We start from the raw sequence: 16,646 nt of genomic DNA, 5'->3' as shown, positions 1-16,646 counted from the left end.
GGTGAATACAGTAACATGGCAACATTTAATTTTCACAAAAATAATTAATTGCCATTATTGTGGGTCCCTTACACAACAAAATATATGACGAAGACAAATTACCAACTTAAGCTCAATGTATCAAACAAATTTTTTGAGAATTTTATTAAATTTTTAAGAAATTCAAAGAATAATATTATTGTTTTTGAGAGCATCAAATCCATGTTTGTAATTTAAAATTTCTAATTATTTAATTTTAATAGATGTTACTTTCAAAAGCGAGGTTGGTGTGTTTAAATTTCCAACAATACAAAGCAATGCAACCAATCCCCATGTGCACTATTGGGCGTTTCTGGAGATGTCCACTGGAAGTAATAAAAGAATGGACCGATGATAATTGATTGTGATCTTACACATCAGGGACCCAAGTGATAGCGACTAATCAAGTATGTGGTTCAATTTATAAATATTTGTTTATATTGATTCAGTTCTGATTAAATGGCTTAAACTTTGAACTCAAAATTTTAAATGCCATTTTTGTCCGCATGTATGACCTACGCAATGCATGATTGAGCTACAAGATCTGAGTTTTTGTAACCCTCCTACCAAGTGAACATGTCATTTTCTTTGGTCCATGTCTTTCTAAGTCAATATGGTGAATACAAATTGGGCGGGGTACACCATTAAATTAAGGTCAATTTCAACATAAACCCGAGGGGGCTTGTTGGGGAATTGAGATCGGGTTGGTCCGATTAGACTCTAATTTGTTCGTTTAGTCAAATCAAGATATTAAAATTTACTGGAGAAAAAAAAAATCAAGATATTAGTTAATTTATTTTCTAAGATTTAGTTTATTGAATCATGTAAATTAGGTATGTGTTGATTTAGTTTATTGAATCATGTAAATTAGGTATGTCTTGATTTATGAAAAAGTAAATACGTTAAAAAAATTACATGGGAATTTCACCATATTGCTGAAAATGTTGTAAATTTTGCTTCAAATGACGATGCAATATATTCACTCTATTTTTCTCCAATTACATTTTATTTATATAATGACAAAAATATCTATAAACTCATTAATGTATTCTCTTTATTTTTAGGATTAAATGCTCCGACACCCCCTTTAGGTTTGTCGTTTTTGTTCACAGATTAAACTAGTGAAAAAAATAAAAATAAAAAATAAAAAATAAAAGAGCTTAAACACTCCTTCCGATTAGTTGATTGTTAGAAAAGTCAAAAGCCAACTAAGTTAAAAAATATAACCAAAACTATCCTTCCCCAATTTAAGTCATTTTTATTTGTTCACAAATATCAACCTAAATTAACTTCCGAAAAAAATAATATATCAACCTAAATTATATATCATTTTAGCATGATAGCATCTAACCCTTTATCTTATAATATCATAACTACCATTTTTAGAAGATTTCATTACTTCTCGTGCTAACAAGATCAATTATTTTTTTCAAGTCAACATTTCCTTCATTTGTGAGATCTTCTATTATTACTTAGCAATGTTAAAATCACATGAGAGACAAGAAATATTAGATGCAAAGTAGAAGAAGAGTATCGAGAGAAAAGAGAGGTATAGAATTAGAGCGGGAGAATGCAATAGTCTCTGGTAGATCGTGGACACGGTTACATATAAATATAAATATTTATTTTTATACATTTATTCAGTAATTATAAAACTTTAATTAATTTATAATTTCTATACTAAGACTTATTATGAAATGAATTAGAAAATGAAATTATGTCATTATTATAATGATTTTTATATTATCTATACTATTATTTCACTACTTTGTTATAATAGTATTCATTTCAAGATTATTAGGTAGACTTAGGAAGTGTCAAGAAAATGTCAGTGAAGTATTTGGGAAGTGTTGACGAAGTGTTCGAAATGATAAAATTAATTTTTATTTATGGACACGTATATGAAGTGTTGGACACGTATTTGAGGAGTGTCCGAAGAATGTCGGCGTCCAACACAAGTACGATTCTTTCGTAGAATTATCCGTGCTTCCTAAGTTTAAATCGACAACCGAAAAATATAAACAATTTGCACATTACTATATATTTAAAAAAATTTACTGCACTCTATTGAAATTTTGCAAATAATAATACTTTTAGTGTCCCCTGTGTGACCACTACATGTACCTAATTAATTCGTCAGGTTGTAATTGATTTATTAGAAACGTTTGGTTCTTCCACGTTTTCATTTTATGCTAGACCCAAATCTAACATTATAGAAATGCAAATAGTTACCATTATACCAAATCATTTTTAGTTATTAAATGAAAACAAATTAAGGAAACAGAGAATTGAGAGCCACAGAAGTTGTTATGAGTGAATCGATTCTTTGGGTTGTATTCCAGCAAGCCAATTTTAATTAAACACTGTAATGGACTTTGTGTTGAAGAACTCAACTGGCTTTTATTATTATTCATTCATGCATCAACCAGCTCTATCAGTACAATTAATATTTTAAAAATAAATAAAATTGACAACCACTTTTCATGCTTAGCTATCGTTACACCATGAAGGAAAGCCATTCTCAACGCTGAGAAATCAATGGATGCAAATACGATTTACTTTACTAGCCAAAGAGTAACGGTGGTATTTGAGAAAAAAAAAAATTTACAAAGTTATGATTAAAAGTGGTGTCTTTTTTTTAAAAAAAAAAAATTGTAATGTCATTAGATAAAAGTGGAGCCCTATATATTTTTTAAAATTTGAGAAGTTTTTGAAAAATTCCTTGACATGGAGTGCATCCTTAATGCCTCTAAGGATTACAATTGATGATGCTTTGGTGTCCGCTCCTCCATAGAGGCCACAATTTTTATCTGAATCAAGACGTCATATTTTTAATATATTTAAAATTATTTAGGGAAAAATCTTATTTTTAATTTAACTTTATACATTCAACACTTCCAAATTATATAAAAATTGATAAAATTTTAATCTAATGAATCTCGCTTATGATGGACTTACCATATGTAAGTAAATCGATGTTATTTTGTTTGATAGAACTTATCGAGTCAATAATATCTTTTTAAAATTATTTTTATAAATTAAAATTACTTAGAAAAAATACTATTAAATTTAAATGTCATTTAATCATCCAACACTTGGAGATTATATGAAAATTGATAGAATTTTAAATCAATGCATCTCATTGATTAGATTAGATAAAAGTTGGATGAAACAATAAACATTTTCCAACGGTCTCTAATTCCAGTGACGTGGAAGGGGCAATTAGGTAATTTGAGTGAGGCCCACGATGCCTCCTTTTACGTCCACAATCCAAAATACGTGAGTCTCTTAACTCATGGGCCTTGCTTTTGATAAATGCCACATGATTGACGTGCACTCTCTCTCTCTCTCTTTCCTCAATAAAGAAACCCTGCTTTTATGACTTTCTCTTCAACAATATTTTGTTCCCTTCTGCACACTTTGGATAAAGAAAAGTGTGAAAACGCACACACAGACATTCAAACTTCAAAAAAATAAATAAATAAAATAAAATCAAAATCTGACACAATCAAGAAAGTTTTAGAAAGTGCCAAACCCAACGCCTATACTCTCTCTCTCTTCCTCTCGTTCTCTCTCATATTTTTGTGTCATTGCAACTTAGAAGAGAGTCAATAGACATGAATCTTCTTGTTCTGCTGATACCCATTGGGGTTCTTAGCTCCATTTTAGTTTCATCTCCAATTGAGGGCAGAGCAGTCCCTCCTGTTTCTTCCATCTCTGACCCAGTTCTTCCCACTGAGAAGGAAGAACCCATTTCCCAAATTTCTTCAGACGTGGAAGCTCAATCACCAGGTAACCCAACAATGCCCACCATTACTTGTATGAATACCTAGTTTTTACATAATGGGTTATTGATTGTTTAGGTTTCTTGAGCATTTGCTTTGATGGGTTTTAGTGGATTTTCCCCTTGTTTGAGAATCTGACAGAAATCAAGACCCCTTTTGCTATTAGTTGATGCTGATGAATTTGAAAATGACAGAAGTGAGAGAGGACTAACATTTTGTTCTTTTAAACTACACAAATTGCCAGTTTTGCTTTGTCTTTTTTCCTGAATGGTTGGACCAATTTTGTTCAATTATTTTGTCTGAATTATTAACAATTCATTACTTTGATATTGTGATAAATCATTACTTTCTTTCTTTCTTTTCTTTTTTTTCCCTTTTATTATGGGAGCTTTACATCAGTATATATGAATGTTTATGATTATTTTAGCTATGGATACTACTGTATATTCCAGTTTCATTTTACAATTTATTTATCTGAAATCAGGAGTGCCAAAGGTTAAAATAGTGCACCACCAGGAAATAAATAAGAAAATTGTAGTAGCACTCATCATTGCTGCAGCTCTTCTTGGTGGAATTGTGCTATTTCTATCTTGTTTCTGGATCTATAGACTGAAACATCGGAAGGACTCCATTGTCAAAAATCAACAGAGCCCAGGTTTTTTTTTTTACCATAAAAATCTCATTCAATTTTCTTTCATGTTTGAAATGAAAAAAAAAAATCCTACAGTTGTTATGCTTCTTGTTAATTTTATGCAATTTTCCTTGTAATTTTTATGTACTTTTAGCATTTGAACTGGGAGATATTCCGAATGGGCTCTCCTTGGGTCCTATTTTGGGTAGATTCAATACTTTGAGAATGTCTGGTAAGAAGGGTTCGATCGCTGTCATGGATTACCCATTGTTAGAAGAGGCAACAAATGATTTCCAGGATGACAATATTATTGGTGAGGGTAGATTTGGATATGTTTTCAAAGCTCGCATAAAGGATAACTTCCTTGCAGCAGTGAAAAGACTCAATATTGAAGGCCAGGAAGCTGACAGAGTATTTGCGGTAATGTTTCATCATAAATTTACTATGATTTCTATCTCTTGCATTTATTTTTTCATTTATGGTTTCCTTTTTTGTTCGATTGTCAACTGAAATTGCAGAATGAGGTGGACTGGTTAAGTAAAATTCAGCATCAGAATATAGTTTCTCTTTTGGGTTACTGCATTCATGGGAAGACAAGGTTTATGGTTTATGAGATGATGCAAAATGGATCTTTAGAATCCCAATTGCATGGTAAAAATTCTCTCATTCTTCATATGAAGTAAGGAAGACGGGCGGATAATAGAATATACAAACATCATTTCTTGTTTTTCACAACTTTTGCCTGATTGATATTTCAGGTCCTACACTTGGATCAGCTTTAACTTGGCATATCCGGATGAAAATTGCTCTTGATGTTGCAAGGTACACCATTGTGTCATTTTGGTTTGTTATTTATGTTTCTTCTCCTTTTCTTATGCTGGAAGAACGAAAGTTGACTTTGTTGATGTTTTTTTATGCATGTTTCTTAGACTTCTCTTATACTAAAAGAATGAAAATTGCCTTTGTTGATTTCACCCAGAGGATTAGAATATCTTCATGAGAGGTGCAACCCTACTGTGATCCACAGAGATCTAAACTCATCTAACATTCTTCTGGATTCCAAATTCAATGCTAAGGTAAAATCATAAATGTCAAGCAAGATCTCTGCATGAACACATTTGTTTTTCTCCACGAGGTTGACTAAAATGTTTCATTTTGTCTAATGGATTCTGCCTTTCAGCTATCTGATTTTGGCCTTGCCATAACTGGTGGAAACCAGAACAAGAACAACATAAAGCTTTCGGGAACATTGGATGACTTAGCACCAGAATACCTTTTAGATGGTATGCCAATATTTGACATTACTTCCATATTGTATTCATGTACTTACTAGACACTCATTGCTCGATCTATTTATTTGTTTTACTTTAAAGAATTCTAACATTTTTGTCATGTAATAGCCCCTTTGTAGTATCATTATTATCTCCAACCCTTACCTAAAAAAAATCTCAACTCAACTCAAAAAAGCTTTTTCCCAACTATTTGCATTGGTTAGACGAACTCTGTTTCAGTACTGCACTTTATCTAAGGTCATAGACTTAATTAAAAAACATATTAGTTTTGGACCTTTTTGTCTTCTCCTTTCCCTAACAGTACCCTAAATAAGAATCACATTACTTTTCCTCACTGATGTAGTCATTTGCCATCATTGCACATGGTTTTAATTGATTTTCTCTTTTTGTCACCAATTAAAGCTATCTCAACCATCTCATGAATGACTTCATTTATGATCTTATTCTTTCTTTTCTTGCCAGATATTATCTTAGCATTTGCATTTCTACTACGCATATATGAATTTATATTATTTCTTAGCTAGCAGCCCGCCAACGTTCTTTCCCGTAAAGCATAGTTAATCTAATAATTGTTTTGTAGAATTTACCTCTGGATTTTAGTGGTATACACTGATTGTACAATACACCAGAAGCACTCCTCCATTTAACCCATCCCACTTTAATGCTTAACTGACTTGGTTGTAGAGCTTCTCCCAATATCTCTATTTTTATTTCTCGTCTCTGCTCTAGTTTTATTACTTAAAACGATATCTTCAACAAAGTAGCACATACTATGGAACCTCATCTAAATTTTTTTTATTTGTTCATCGTTGAGTAAGGGGAAAAATATTGGCTTAGGGCCATCCTTGATGTAAGGCTAAATAATTAGAAATTGACTTGTTTCTCCCACAACTGTCCTTAATATGGTCAAAATTTCATTATACATATCCTTTAACACATCCATGTATCTTTATGTAGCTCATTTCTTTTCCAAAGTGCAAATATTTTATCTTTAGGAACCTAACATGGATTTTTTTATTTTTATTATTATTATTATTATTATTATTATTATTTTTATAACAAAAATCTTTCTTTATCTCTTTAAATCTTCCCATTAATCTATTTAGTTAGTAAATAGCTTCCTTTGTTAACCTTATTTAATAAATTTAAATTGATCTTCCCCTACAGTTTCACGTATTGGTCATTGTTCAACAAGTCTCTCCTTGAATTTCATAGTATTACTCATTAATTTGATACCAGGATGATTTGAACCACTTTAACGTCTCTTCTATTTTTGTTTAGAACTGCTAAATACCTCTATGGCACCACTTATCAATTATTTACTTAGTTATTACTCCACCATTAACTAAACATTTCCAAATCTTGAGAGGAATGCCATCTTGTCACAAAATATTTTCCTGTTTTTGTAGTAATGCCATCTAGTCATAAAACATTTTCCTGTTTTTGTAGCAATGCATTTTTTACCTGCACAACCTGATCCTTTGAAAAAACTTTTTTTTCTCTAATCTCCCTAATGTTACTATATTCTCATTAACTAAACTTTCTTTATGATTTTCATTTATCAACTTAGCAAGATTTTCATTTACTATATTCTTCTTTAACCTAAACTTCATTTCAAATTCCTTGTTGTTTCTTTTAGCATCTTATAATCAAATAATATTACTTTCTCCCCTTCAAAATCCCACTGTCTAGTACTTAGGTTCATAGTCCCGTCTTTCTTGATTGATAATTTAATGTATTGAGATTTGTACAAATAGCTGTACATTTACTGCAACTTCGGAAAGTTTAGACATAATAACATCACAAATTCTCCCATTGTAACAACGCTCTTCTATCCGGAAATACACTTCTTCACAGAAGCAATTTTCCCCCCTATTTACCGGTCTGGTTATATGAAGCATATGAACCTTCGTTTTTATTCATATTACAGTAGCTATAAATATTGAGGAATGATAATTTATGCAAGAACTATACAAACTTCTCCAATTTTCATATTTCTCCTATTAATTTCTAAATCCACTGTCACAGAGTCTCAAATTTGCATGTCAATACTCCATTACCTCACAGTTGATGTAAAGAATCTGAGTTACCTTGTTTTCTTTCACGATTATGTTATGGAATTTATCGGGAAAAATGTATTGAGTTGGCTGCTGCGATCATGCAATTGGAATGTAGCCCTCAAGTGTATTGAGATCATGCAATTCGAATGCTGGCCTCAAGTATATTTTGACCCGAAAGTCTCACTTTGTTTCAAGAACAAACAAACTATTGGGAACATATAGTTCTTGGTGAACTTTCAAAGTAGCAGAAATTGAAATTCCTTCTCCGTGATCAACTAAATAATTATCTTCTTGTGGTGCAAACATGTTAGTTTTTTGAGAAATATTTCCTTCTTGTACTTTTCCCAAAAACCAAAGACCCTAAACATTTGTACACATGTTAAACTTTCAGGTAAATTAACCGATAAAAGTGATGTCTATGCATTTGGTGTTGTTCTTCTGGAGCTTTTGCTGGGAAAAGGTCCCGTGGAAAAATTAGCGCCGGCTCAATGCCAATCAATTGTCACATGGGTAAACTTCCTTCAACCATTGCCTAGCCAACCCATGAAACTTCACTCTGTTTCTTTTATTGTAACCTAAGGTTCTTAACCTTTTTTTGACAAGCAGGCCATGCCTCAACTTACGGACAGAACGAAGCTCCCAGATATCATTGATCCCGTGATCAGAAATACAATGGATCTTAAGCACTTATATCAAGTTTGTTCGATAGAACCAGTATTATTTGTCAACTTTTGTTAGTACTAGCCATGTTTAAGTTGCTAATCTGAATTTGAATATATGATAGGTTGCTGCCATAGCTGTACTATGCGTACAACAAGAACCAAGTTATAGACCGTTGATAACAGACGTCCTGCACTCCTTCATCCCTCTTGTACCTGTTGAGCTCGGAGGGTCAATGAGACTTGCAGAACCTATGGCACCTGCCTCCACCGGTCCTGTAGCTGCTAATGATGCCATCTAGACTCTATGGCTTGCACATGTTAGCACTTCTTCACGCATTTGTTTCCACGAGAAGATGAAAATTTATTGGAGTTATGCTGGGAAGGAAGTTTTCTGTTTTGTTCCAACTTAAGTGAAGCAAATGAAATGTGATTGTTTGATAGCACTGAAATTATCCTCTGTATTATAGGTGTGTTTGGACAGTGCTTTCCCTTTTAGCTGATTCAGTAACAGGTATCTTTTTGAGATAAAAATGGAGATCTATGTTGTTCAAGCTTGGAAAAGAAAATGAAAGAAAGGAAATACAGAAATAATGTTTTGAATTCAAAGGTTCAAATACCAGCAAAATTGCCATCTTCAGCTTTTTATATACTGATCTGACTTAATATGATCTTAATATGGTCTTCAGAGTTCTGATACCCTAAAAAAATGCAATATGACTGAAGAGTGGGCGGGTGACTGCTAGTCTGCTATATGAAATATCGGGGATGGACTCTTTCCTAAATTGTAACTCAAGTCACACAACCCTTCTCAATGAATGCCATTTTTTACCGCGTGCTTTTGCTTTCGTTCTCATTATTTGTTACTTAATTTTGTCACTTTTGCACTTTTACTCTCGAATTTACTCTGGCTTCCGCTTTATGTGACTTAGATTGCAACACATGACCATTACTACCAATGAGCATTAGCCTAGATGATACGATATCTCATCCCAAAGGAGAGGTTGAGTCTTCGAGCTCAATTAGGTGCAATATTGCTAGGCCCTTTTCGTTTAAACTTTTGAAAAAAAAAAAAAAAAGGGGCCTGGCAATGTTATGAAACACATTGCTACATTAATGATCATCTCAAAAACAAAAAACTCATCCATCAGGTATGTACTTTGTAGCCTTATCATTGTAGAGACTTTTTACTTTACATGTATCATTCATTGCTGCTGAAGCTAATAATGGTGCTCTTATCTCCACTTATGAGTCTGGGTGATTTTTCGTTTTTGTCTATTTAAAGAATCTCATAACACAAGATATTTTTCATCCACAAGATACTGGTCCGGCCCGGCCCGGCCGGACAGTTTTAATAAAATATTTTCCAAAAAAGTACTAGCCTAGGCGAATAGTTAGTAGTTACCGATTATAATCATAAACTAAATTTTTATTTATTTATTTATTTTTGGCTAAAAAACTGAATGATATTGAAAGGTCAAAAAAAAAAAAAAAATCAGATAAGAAAATTTTAAATTAAATATTTTATAGATGATACGAAATTTTGACTTCCCTCTCTAAACCCCTGTCCTATATTCAAATCCATCTTAACAGAGACACAGCAAGGCCACTCCCTGATATCCCCGAGAATTATATTTACTGAATTAGCGTGACAATGACTTTTTAAAATTATTTTTAGTAATTTGTTATCTTTTGCGTTTTCATATGCATAACATTAAGCAGAATAGGGTGATCCTAGTTATTGTTTGACATAATTGATTTCTATTCAAAATGAAGAAAATGACATTCCGATTATTCCTATGTTAGCATAGCCAAGAAGAACTAATAAAAAATATGGCGCCTTTCACTCTGACTCAGCATACATACATGTATAGTACTCACCAATTTGATGGACATATCAGGAAGAACTCCAAGCTTGTATGCAGAATTTTAAATTTTATTCCAACAATTTAATAATAACAACATATGCTTCATTTTATAATTGGTTAGCTAACTTAGCTGTATAAGACTGATTAGCCCAACCATGATGTGTTACAAGTGAGACATCAGATTTGGATGAAAGTTGAAGTGTGTATAAATGTGTGTATGCAGTACTATCTAACAACTTGAACTTGTGAGTAAATGGACAAGCGTCTACTCGTTACAATTGGTATTAGAGTCAGACTCAGCCCTTAATTCGATGTCATGCCAAGCGTCGGGCTCGGAGGGCGTCAGGGTAGGCAGGCAGGGTGACCCGACCGCAATGAGAGCATTATGCAGGTTCAGATGGGGGAGAATGTTACAAGTAGGACTTGTCCCACATCGAATTTGGATAGGGATTGAAGTGTGTATAAGTGAGTGGGTATGCAACATTACCCAACAATTTGAATTTTTGAATAAATGGGCAAGCATCTACCCGTTACATTATGTAATAAAAGAAAGTGACAGTCATTTGAAAAAAGATTAAGGCAATACAAAATACAAAAAAGATATTCAATAGTAATTTTGCATGCTCAAAGAAACTTGTACAAGTTGGATAATAGATTGCATACTCTGTGTTGTTGTGACAAAAACTTTTAGTACACCATACAGGTAAAATGAAGGTCAAGGAAAGAAGCTCTAAAATATTAGAAGGATGATAAGTAGTCCGAAGGTCGGATGTATCCAGCTCCTTTATGCAAATAAAGGATGATGTCATGATGACATCTATTATTCAAATAAATTTAGTCAGATGTATCTTGCTCCCGAATTCTGTATCATTACTCAAGAGATGATAACCACTTATAGATGTCTATTTTGTTCAACACACTTTTTAAGAACTCTAAAAAATTAGACCTAAAAAGGGTTTTCCTGCCAGCGGCAGTTCTCCCATACCAACTTAGCTGCAGCGCCTACTACCGGTACCCCATAGGTTGGCCCAACCCAGTTATCTCGTACTAGGGCTCTGCACAAACAAGAAAAATGAACCAATTAAGCCCTAATTATTTACATTCTACTTCTGGTTAGAAAATGACAATACACAAGGTGAAACCTCAATGACCATTTAGAAAAGAGTGGTGTTACTCCCGCCAATGGGAGCGGCCGAAACCAAGGGCCGAGCATAGAGCTGCGACCATCCCATCTCTATGCATACAAGGGCCGGCAGGGACCATCCCATCTCTATGGATACAAGAGCCGGCAGGTTTCGTTTAATTCCCATTGGCATGAAAATCATTTTCCACTAGAAAATTGTCCCATGCAGCGAGCTTGATATGCCATAATTGCTACCAAACTTTCTAATAGTATATCGAAGTTCCTTGAAATTTTCAATTATGGACAGACTTTTATTATTAAATTCAGTCATTACTGACAAATACAAATGCATATAAGATGGAATCTAGACACATACTCTCAATAGATTCAGCCATGATTGACAAATACAAATACATATAAGATGGAATCAAGATAAAGAAACCCATTCCTTCTGTTTGCATCAACAGCTCCAGAATTTCGATTCAATACAATGCCAAAAATTGAAGCCTATTCGATTTGTCGCCTATGACGTGGTACAGAGCACAATTCGTACGTACACATTTAAGAATTACAAATTCTTGTAAACCATGTTGGCCCATTGTAATTTACTAGCAATCCTACGTTTAATTTGAGTATATTAACCCTAAAGTACATGAAATGTACATCACTGAATTGTATAAAGTTCAATAAACTAAATTGAATTTTATGATAATGCACTTTGAAAAGTAAACACACAATGGTTGTAAATTTCATACCTCATTCAGTCATTCATGCTTCAATCCAAAAGCTAGTGCATGTAGACATCTCTGGTGGCGGATCATCACATGAACTCATTGATTAGTGCTACAACATGTCTGGTGAGCCTTCTTAATAATTAAAGTTTCCAATATGTAAGGTGTTGAATTAGTCTGTCACGACAAACAAGAGTGTTACATGTCACAGTACTAGCACCACCAAAAAAAAAATGCCTGAAATATAAAATAGTTGTCACGGTGTTATCAATGGTTAAACAAGAGATGACAGATAATATAAGTGTGTATTTCTCATCAGAAAGGGCACATCTTTGTCATGGATATTCTTTGTACAAATAGTTAAACCAACCAAGGAAAACTAAAACCTCTCTCTCTCTCTCTCTCTGCTCATGAGAGAGAAACCATGGGTCTTTCAAGTTGGCTCTGCTCAAGCAGCACGAAGAACATGCTTGTCAAAATAGTTCATCCTGGAGGCCATGTGGAGTATCATGATAGGCCTGTTCTTGCAGCCGAGATAATGCATCGGAACCCCAAATGTTGTGTTGCCTACCCCTACGTGTTTCAGCAGCCTTGGGCTATTGTTGCCCCGGACACCACTCTAATGCTCGGCCAGAAGTTCTATGTTGTACCCATAAGAACCATTAGAAAGCTTCAACGGCTCTCAAAGTATTCTCCTTCCCAGGTTCAACAATTCAAAAACAATCAAAGTTGCGAACATCACAAAGAAGATGATGGCATGTTTTCAGCTTGCATCTTGTTATTGAATAAGAACACTCCAAAGATACCTCATGCTTCCCAGAAACAGTCAGACACCGAGGGAGAGAAACAAAACTCTAATGCTAGAAAGGAGATGGAGAAGGATGGACACTCCGGGGACGAAAATTGCTTTCAGTGCTTGCTTGCAGCGATGAGAAATAAAGCAAACAGCGAGCACTCAAGTAAGGGAATAAGATCATCAAGCAGCATAGGATCTTCTGAGACAAGGCAACTTACCAGGAAGAGGACCAAGGATTTAACCAGGAAGGGAGAGTCTCCAAAAAGATTTGAAGCTTTTGAACATTGGCAACCAAATCTGCAAAGCGTCACTGAAGAAAAAAGTTATTAAGAGGTTTATTTTTATTAATTGTTTTTTATGTTACATGAATTCATTAAAAAGTATGTGAAGTACCTGTGTCAAACACAACACACTTGGAAATGCATATGGGGTGTGCTTGCTGGATTTTGTTTGATATGCACCTAACAAGCATATCAAATAATTCAAAATTATTACATAATTGTACATAAAACTCTCTTATTATATTTCTTTTATTACATTATTGGTCCAAAACAAGTAAATTCTAATTGTTAGGATATGTGTGCCCTATCATAGCAAATTTTAATTTTGGATTGTAAAAGTCATGGTTCCTTATCTGAATATTATTATTAAAGCATTATACAATTGATGAATGAAATGTATTATTTTTCGATTCATTATGGAATTGATTGTGTCCACTTGATTACAAGATATATTTATATATATGTATGTAATGGCAATTAATACTATGTTATAAATTAGTAATCATAAATGGTTCAAAGTCGGTAATTATAGATGGACATTTAATTAGTTAAGACTTGAACTGAGTCCACGATAGATTGAGATATATTGCGAGAGTTGTCGTATGCAATTGCTCTCTATCACAGTCATGACTTTTGACTCTCAAGCATGAGAGAAGTATAGACTCTTTTATTAATTAATAATTACTTTGATTTGTTCGGCGGATACCTTGGGATCCTTAGATCGACACTTTGGGTAGTTATATAATTAATAGTTAGAGATCTATATTCTCAATATTTGCATCAGTGCTATTTGTATTTATTTTGTTTTGATTATAGTTGATCACAAATTAAATTCGAAGGCCTTCGTATGTTTTAGGCAAATGTTTTCTATATATATTTATTTAGTAAATTATTATTTTTGTCAAATAAATATTTTATTGTGATCGAGCTGGAAATAATCAAAGGTAACAAAATAATTATATTAATTATGTTATCGGATTGATGGCTTTAATTATCCGATAAATAATTAAGCATAGAGGGGTCAAAGTGCAACATTGACTTAAATGTTATTTACTATTTAATTGGAGTGCAATTAATTTCTTTTAGTGGAGTATAAATTAATTTATGAATTAATTGAATTGGGTCTATGGTTTAATGGACCGGACCAATTATTAATTTATAGGAGCCAAGAAAATAGTAAGTCCAAAAGGATTCTCACCAATAGTCCAAGTTGATATTGGAGTTCTGTTAGAATTGAGAAAGTTGATTTAGAGATGGAGAATGATTTATTGTTTCCTTATTCTTATTTTTATTTTGCCTATATATATATGGGTCCATGGATATTTTAGGAGTGACTTTAAGAACAAGAAAAATGAATACACTTTATCTCTCTAGATTTTAGGGTTTGTTTTCTCTTCTAAAGGAGGCTACCACAAGCCTAGATTCCAAGGTCGTTCATCAAGGCATATTGGTGATTCCTAAAGGGAAGATTATAATCAAGAAGAAGGAGAAAGGATCTTGCTAAAGGAATCTACAATAAGTGAGAACATTCACTTTAGATGAAAGATTAAAAGGTTTACTCAGACCTTTGATGTAAGTATTCAATCTGTTTATTGAATTATACATCATCTTTTATTTGTCTTTGCATAAAACTTATCTCTATGTGATGAATCAAGATCCATGATTGCAAATCCCTCAAAAGTTTTTTAAAAAATTGCACGTTTCCCAACAGTAGTATCAGAGCTCATGGTTTGATTCATTACTAGAGATCATGTGTTTATAAAAATCATATTCATGGATCCAAATCATATATACATATATATATTTATTGATGTATGTTGATGTATGATTTATTATATTGATTCATGATGATGTATGTATAATTGTGAATGGATGATGATGTGTGTTTGGGCCATGGATGAAACTTATAGGTATATTGAATATAATTTTATCTTTGGATGAATGTAATTAAGGCTTTGATTTAGTCGTTTGAAAATTCAATGATGTAATTTAATTTTTTCCATTGTATTTCAAATTGTACATATTTATTAAAGCCATGTAATATTCATCAAAGAATGCTATGAAGTTTCAAGAAGGTCCGAAAGGGTTAAATTATGCTTCAGTAATTTCCTAGAATTTTTCTGAATTTTTCGGGAATTTTTTGAGGCTTAATTTAATTTTCTGGAATTTTTCCGTATTTTCTGGCATTTTATCGGCTTTTTTTTGGTGATCGGATCATTGTCGGCGGCGAGAAGAGGCGTCGAAGGAGGTTGGGATCAGGTGGGATGCACCTACTGTGGGCCTGGCGCGTATATCTCACGCGCAGGGCTAAAAAACAAAAGCCACATGCTGGCGCGTGCATCTTACGCGCAAGCCTTAGTCCCTTACCCTCCACGCGCGTGAAAGCGTGTCCCGGCGCTTCCCACGCGCTACAACGCGCCCCAGGCGCGTGGGGGCACGTGCCTTCACCTACCGGTTTCCCTAGGTGCGTGCCAGCGCGTGTGGGGTCCTCCGGGCTCGTTCCAAGCGGCATTTTGCTTCTCCTAACGCGTACCAGCTTCCTATAGGTGTTTACAGACTATTGAAGGACGCCCGTACAGCAAGAATAGTATTTAAATGTTAAAAGCTGAATCCATTGGCCATTTAAATTGCTTATGTCTGTGATTTGATTATTTATGTGATGCATGGAATAATTTAATACTGATTTTAATTGTTCATGCATTGGATCCATGATTTTTTTATCTAAATGGCTTGATTTATATTAATTTAATTATGAAGATATATTGGATTAGATTGCTAATTAATTTGAGGGCATTTATTGGGAAACGAAAAAATTATTTTTGTAAATTATTTTTGCCTCAAATTAAATATTAGTGAATCATTTAAAATCTATATATTTTCTAAATTTAATTGGATTAAAATTAAGGCATTTTTCATGCATTAAATCATGAATTGAAAACCCTAGTTATATATTATTAAAAAATTGGGTGGGAGTAGGGATTTTTAATACATTACTCCATGGCCTTCGTAATTATAACCATTGTGATTAGATCTTTAAAAATAAGGCCCCACACATGATTTAAAGAGTCTAAATTACAAGAATGGTTGTCTCACGAAAATATATTTATTAAATGACCATTATAGTTAGATCTTTAAAAATAAGGCCCTACGCATGATTTAAAGAGTCTAAGTTATAAATGTCAATATATTTAATATTTGTTTTTCTGTTAGAGCATTAATTACGTTATACACTCAATCTAAAATCAATAGTATTAGCTCCCCGACGGAGTGGTTTATATTAGGTGATTTTAGAAAGGCTAAACTTAATCGGGAATTATTTCATATATAGATAAGGCATTGTCTAAAGAGATATGGAAATAATGAGTTGTTCTCGTCAATAAGTAATAATGAATTCCGCCAACC

The 16,646-nt window shown here is 33.3% G+C and overlaps 1 protein-coding gene across 1 annotated transcript; it reads left to right on the top strand.

The window, feature by feature from the left end:
- Window positions 1–3,441: 3,441 nt before the first annotated feature.
- Window positions 3,442–8,979, top strand: LOC132285589 (probable receptor-like protein kinase At1g80640). Its single transcript, XM_059787777.1, has 10 exons — window positions 3,442–3,810; window positions 4,288–4,458; window positions 4,589–4,854; window positions 4,953–5,085; window positions 5,193–5,256; window positions 5,414–5,510; window positions 5,615–5,717; window positions 8,178–8,296; window positions 8,393–8,482; window positions 8,571–8,979. The coding sequence occupies exons 1-10, from the start codon at window positions 3,636–3,638 to the stop codon at window positions 8,745–8,747; spliced, it is 1,395 nt and encodes a 464-aa protein (XP_059643760.1). The 5' UTR covers window positions 3,442–3,635; the 3' UTR covers window positions 8,748–8,979.
- Window positions 8,980–16,646: the final 7,667 nt, after the last annotated feature.

Source organism: Cornus florida, unplaced genomic scaffold, assembly GCF_030987335.1.
Source record: "Cornus florida cultivar Cherokee Brave unplaced genomic scaffold, ASM3098733v1 CherokeeBrave_3.0.0_Hap2_Chr11, whole genome shotgun sequence".
NCBI lineage: Eukaryota > Viridiplantae > Streptophyta > Magnoliopsida > Cornales > Cornaceae > Cornus > Cornus florida.
This window is presented reverse-complemented; position numbering and strand designations above follow the sequence as displayed.

What these genes read in the sequence shown, in the direction of transcription:
- LOC132285589 (XM_059787777.1), top strand. Translation starts at nt 3,636, where the DNA reads ATGAATCTTCTTGTTCTGCTGATACCCATTGGGGTTCTTAGCTCCATT. An exon ending in ATTGCTCTTGATGTTGCAAG is followed by an intron (nt 5,257 to 5,413) that starts GTACACCATTGT and finishes GATTTCACCCAG; the next exon opens with AGGATTAGAATATCTTCATG. An exon ending in ACCAGAATACCTTTTAGATG is followed by an intron (nt 5,718 to 8,177) that starts GTATGCCAATAT and finishes TTAAACTTTCAG; the next exon opens with GTAAATTAACCGATAAAAGT.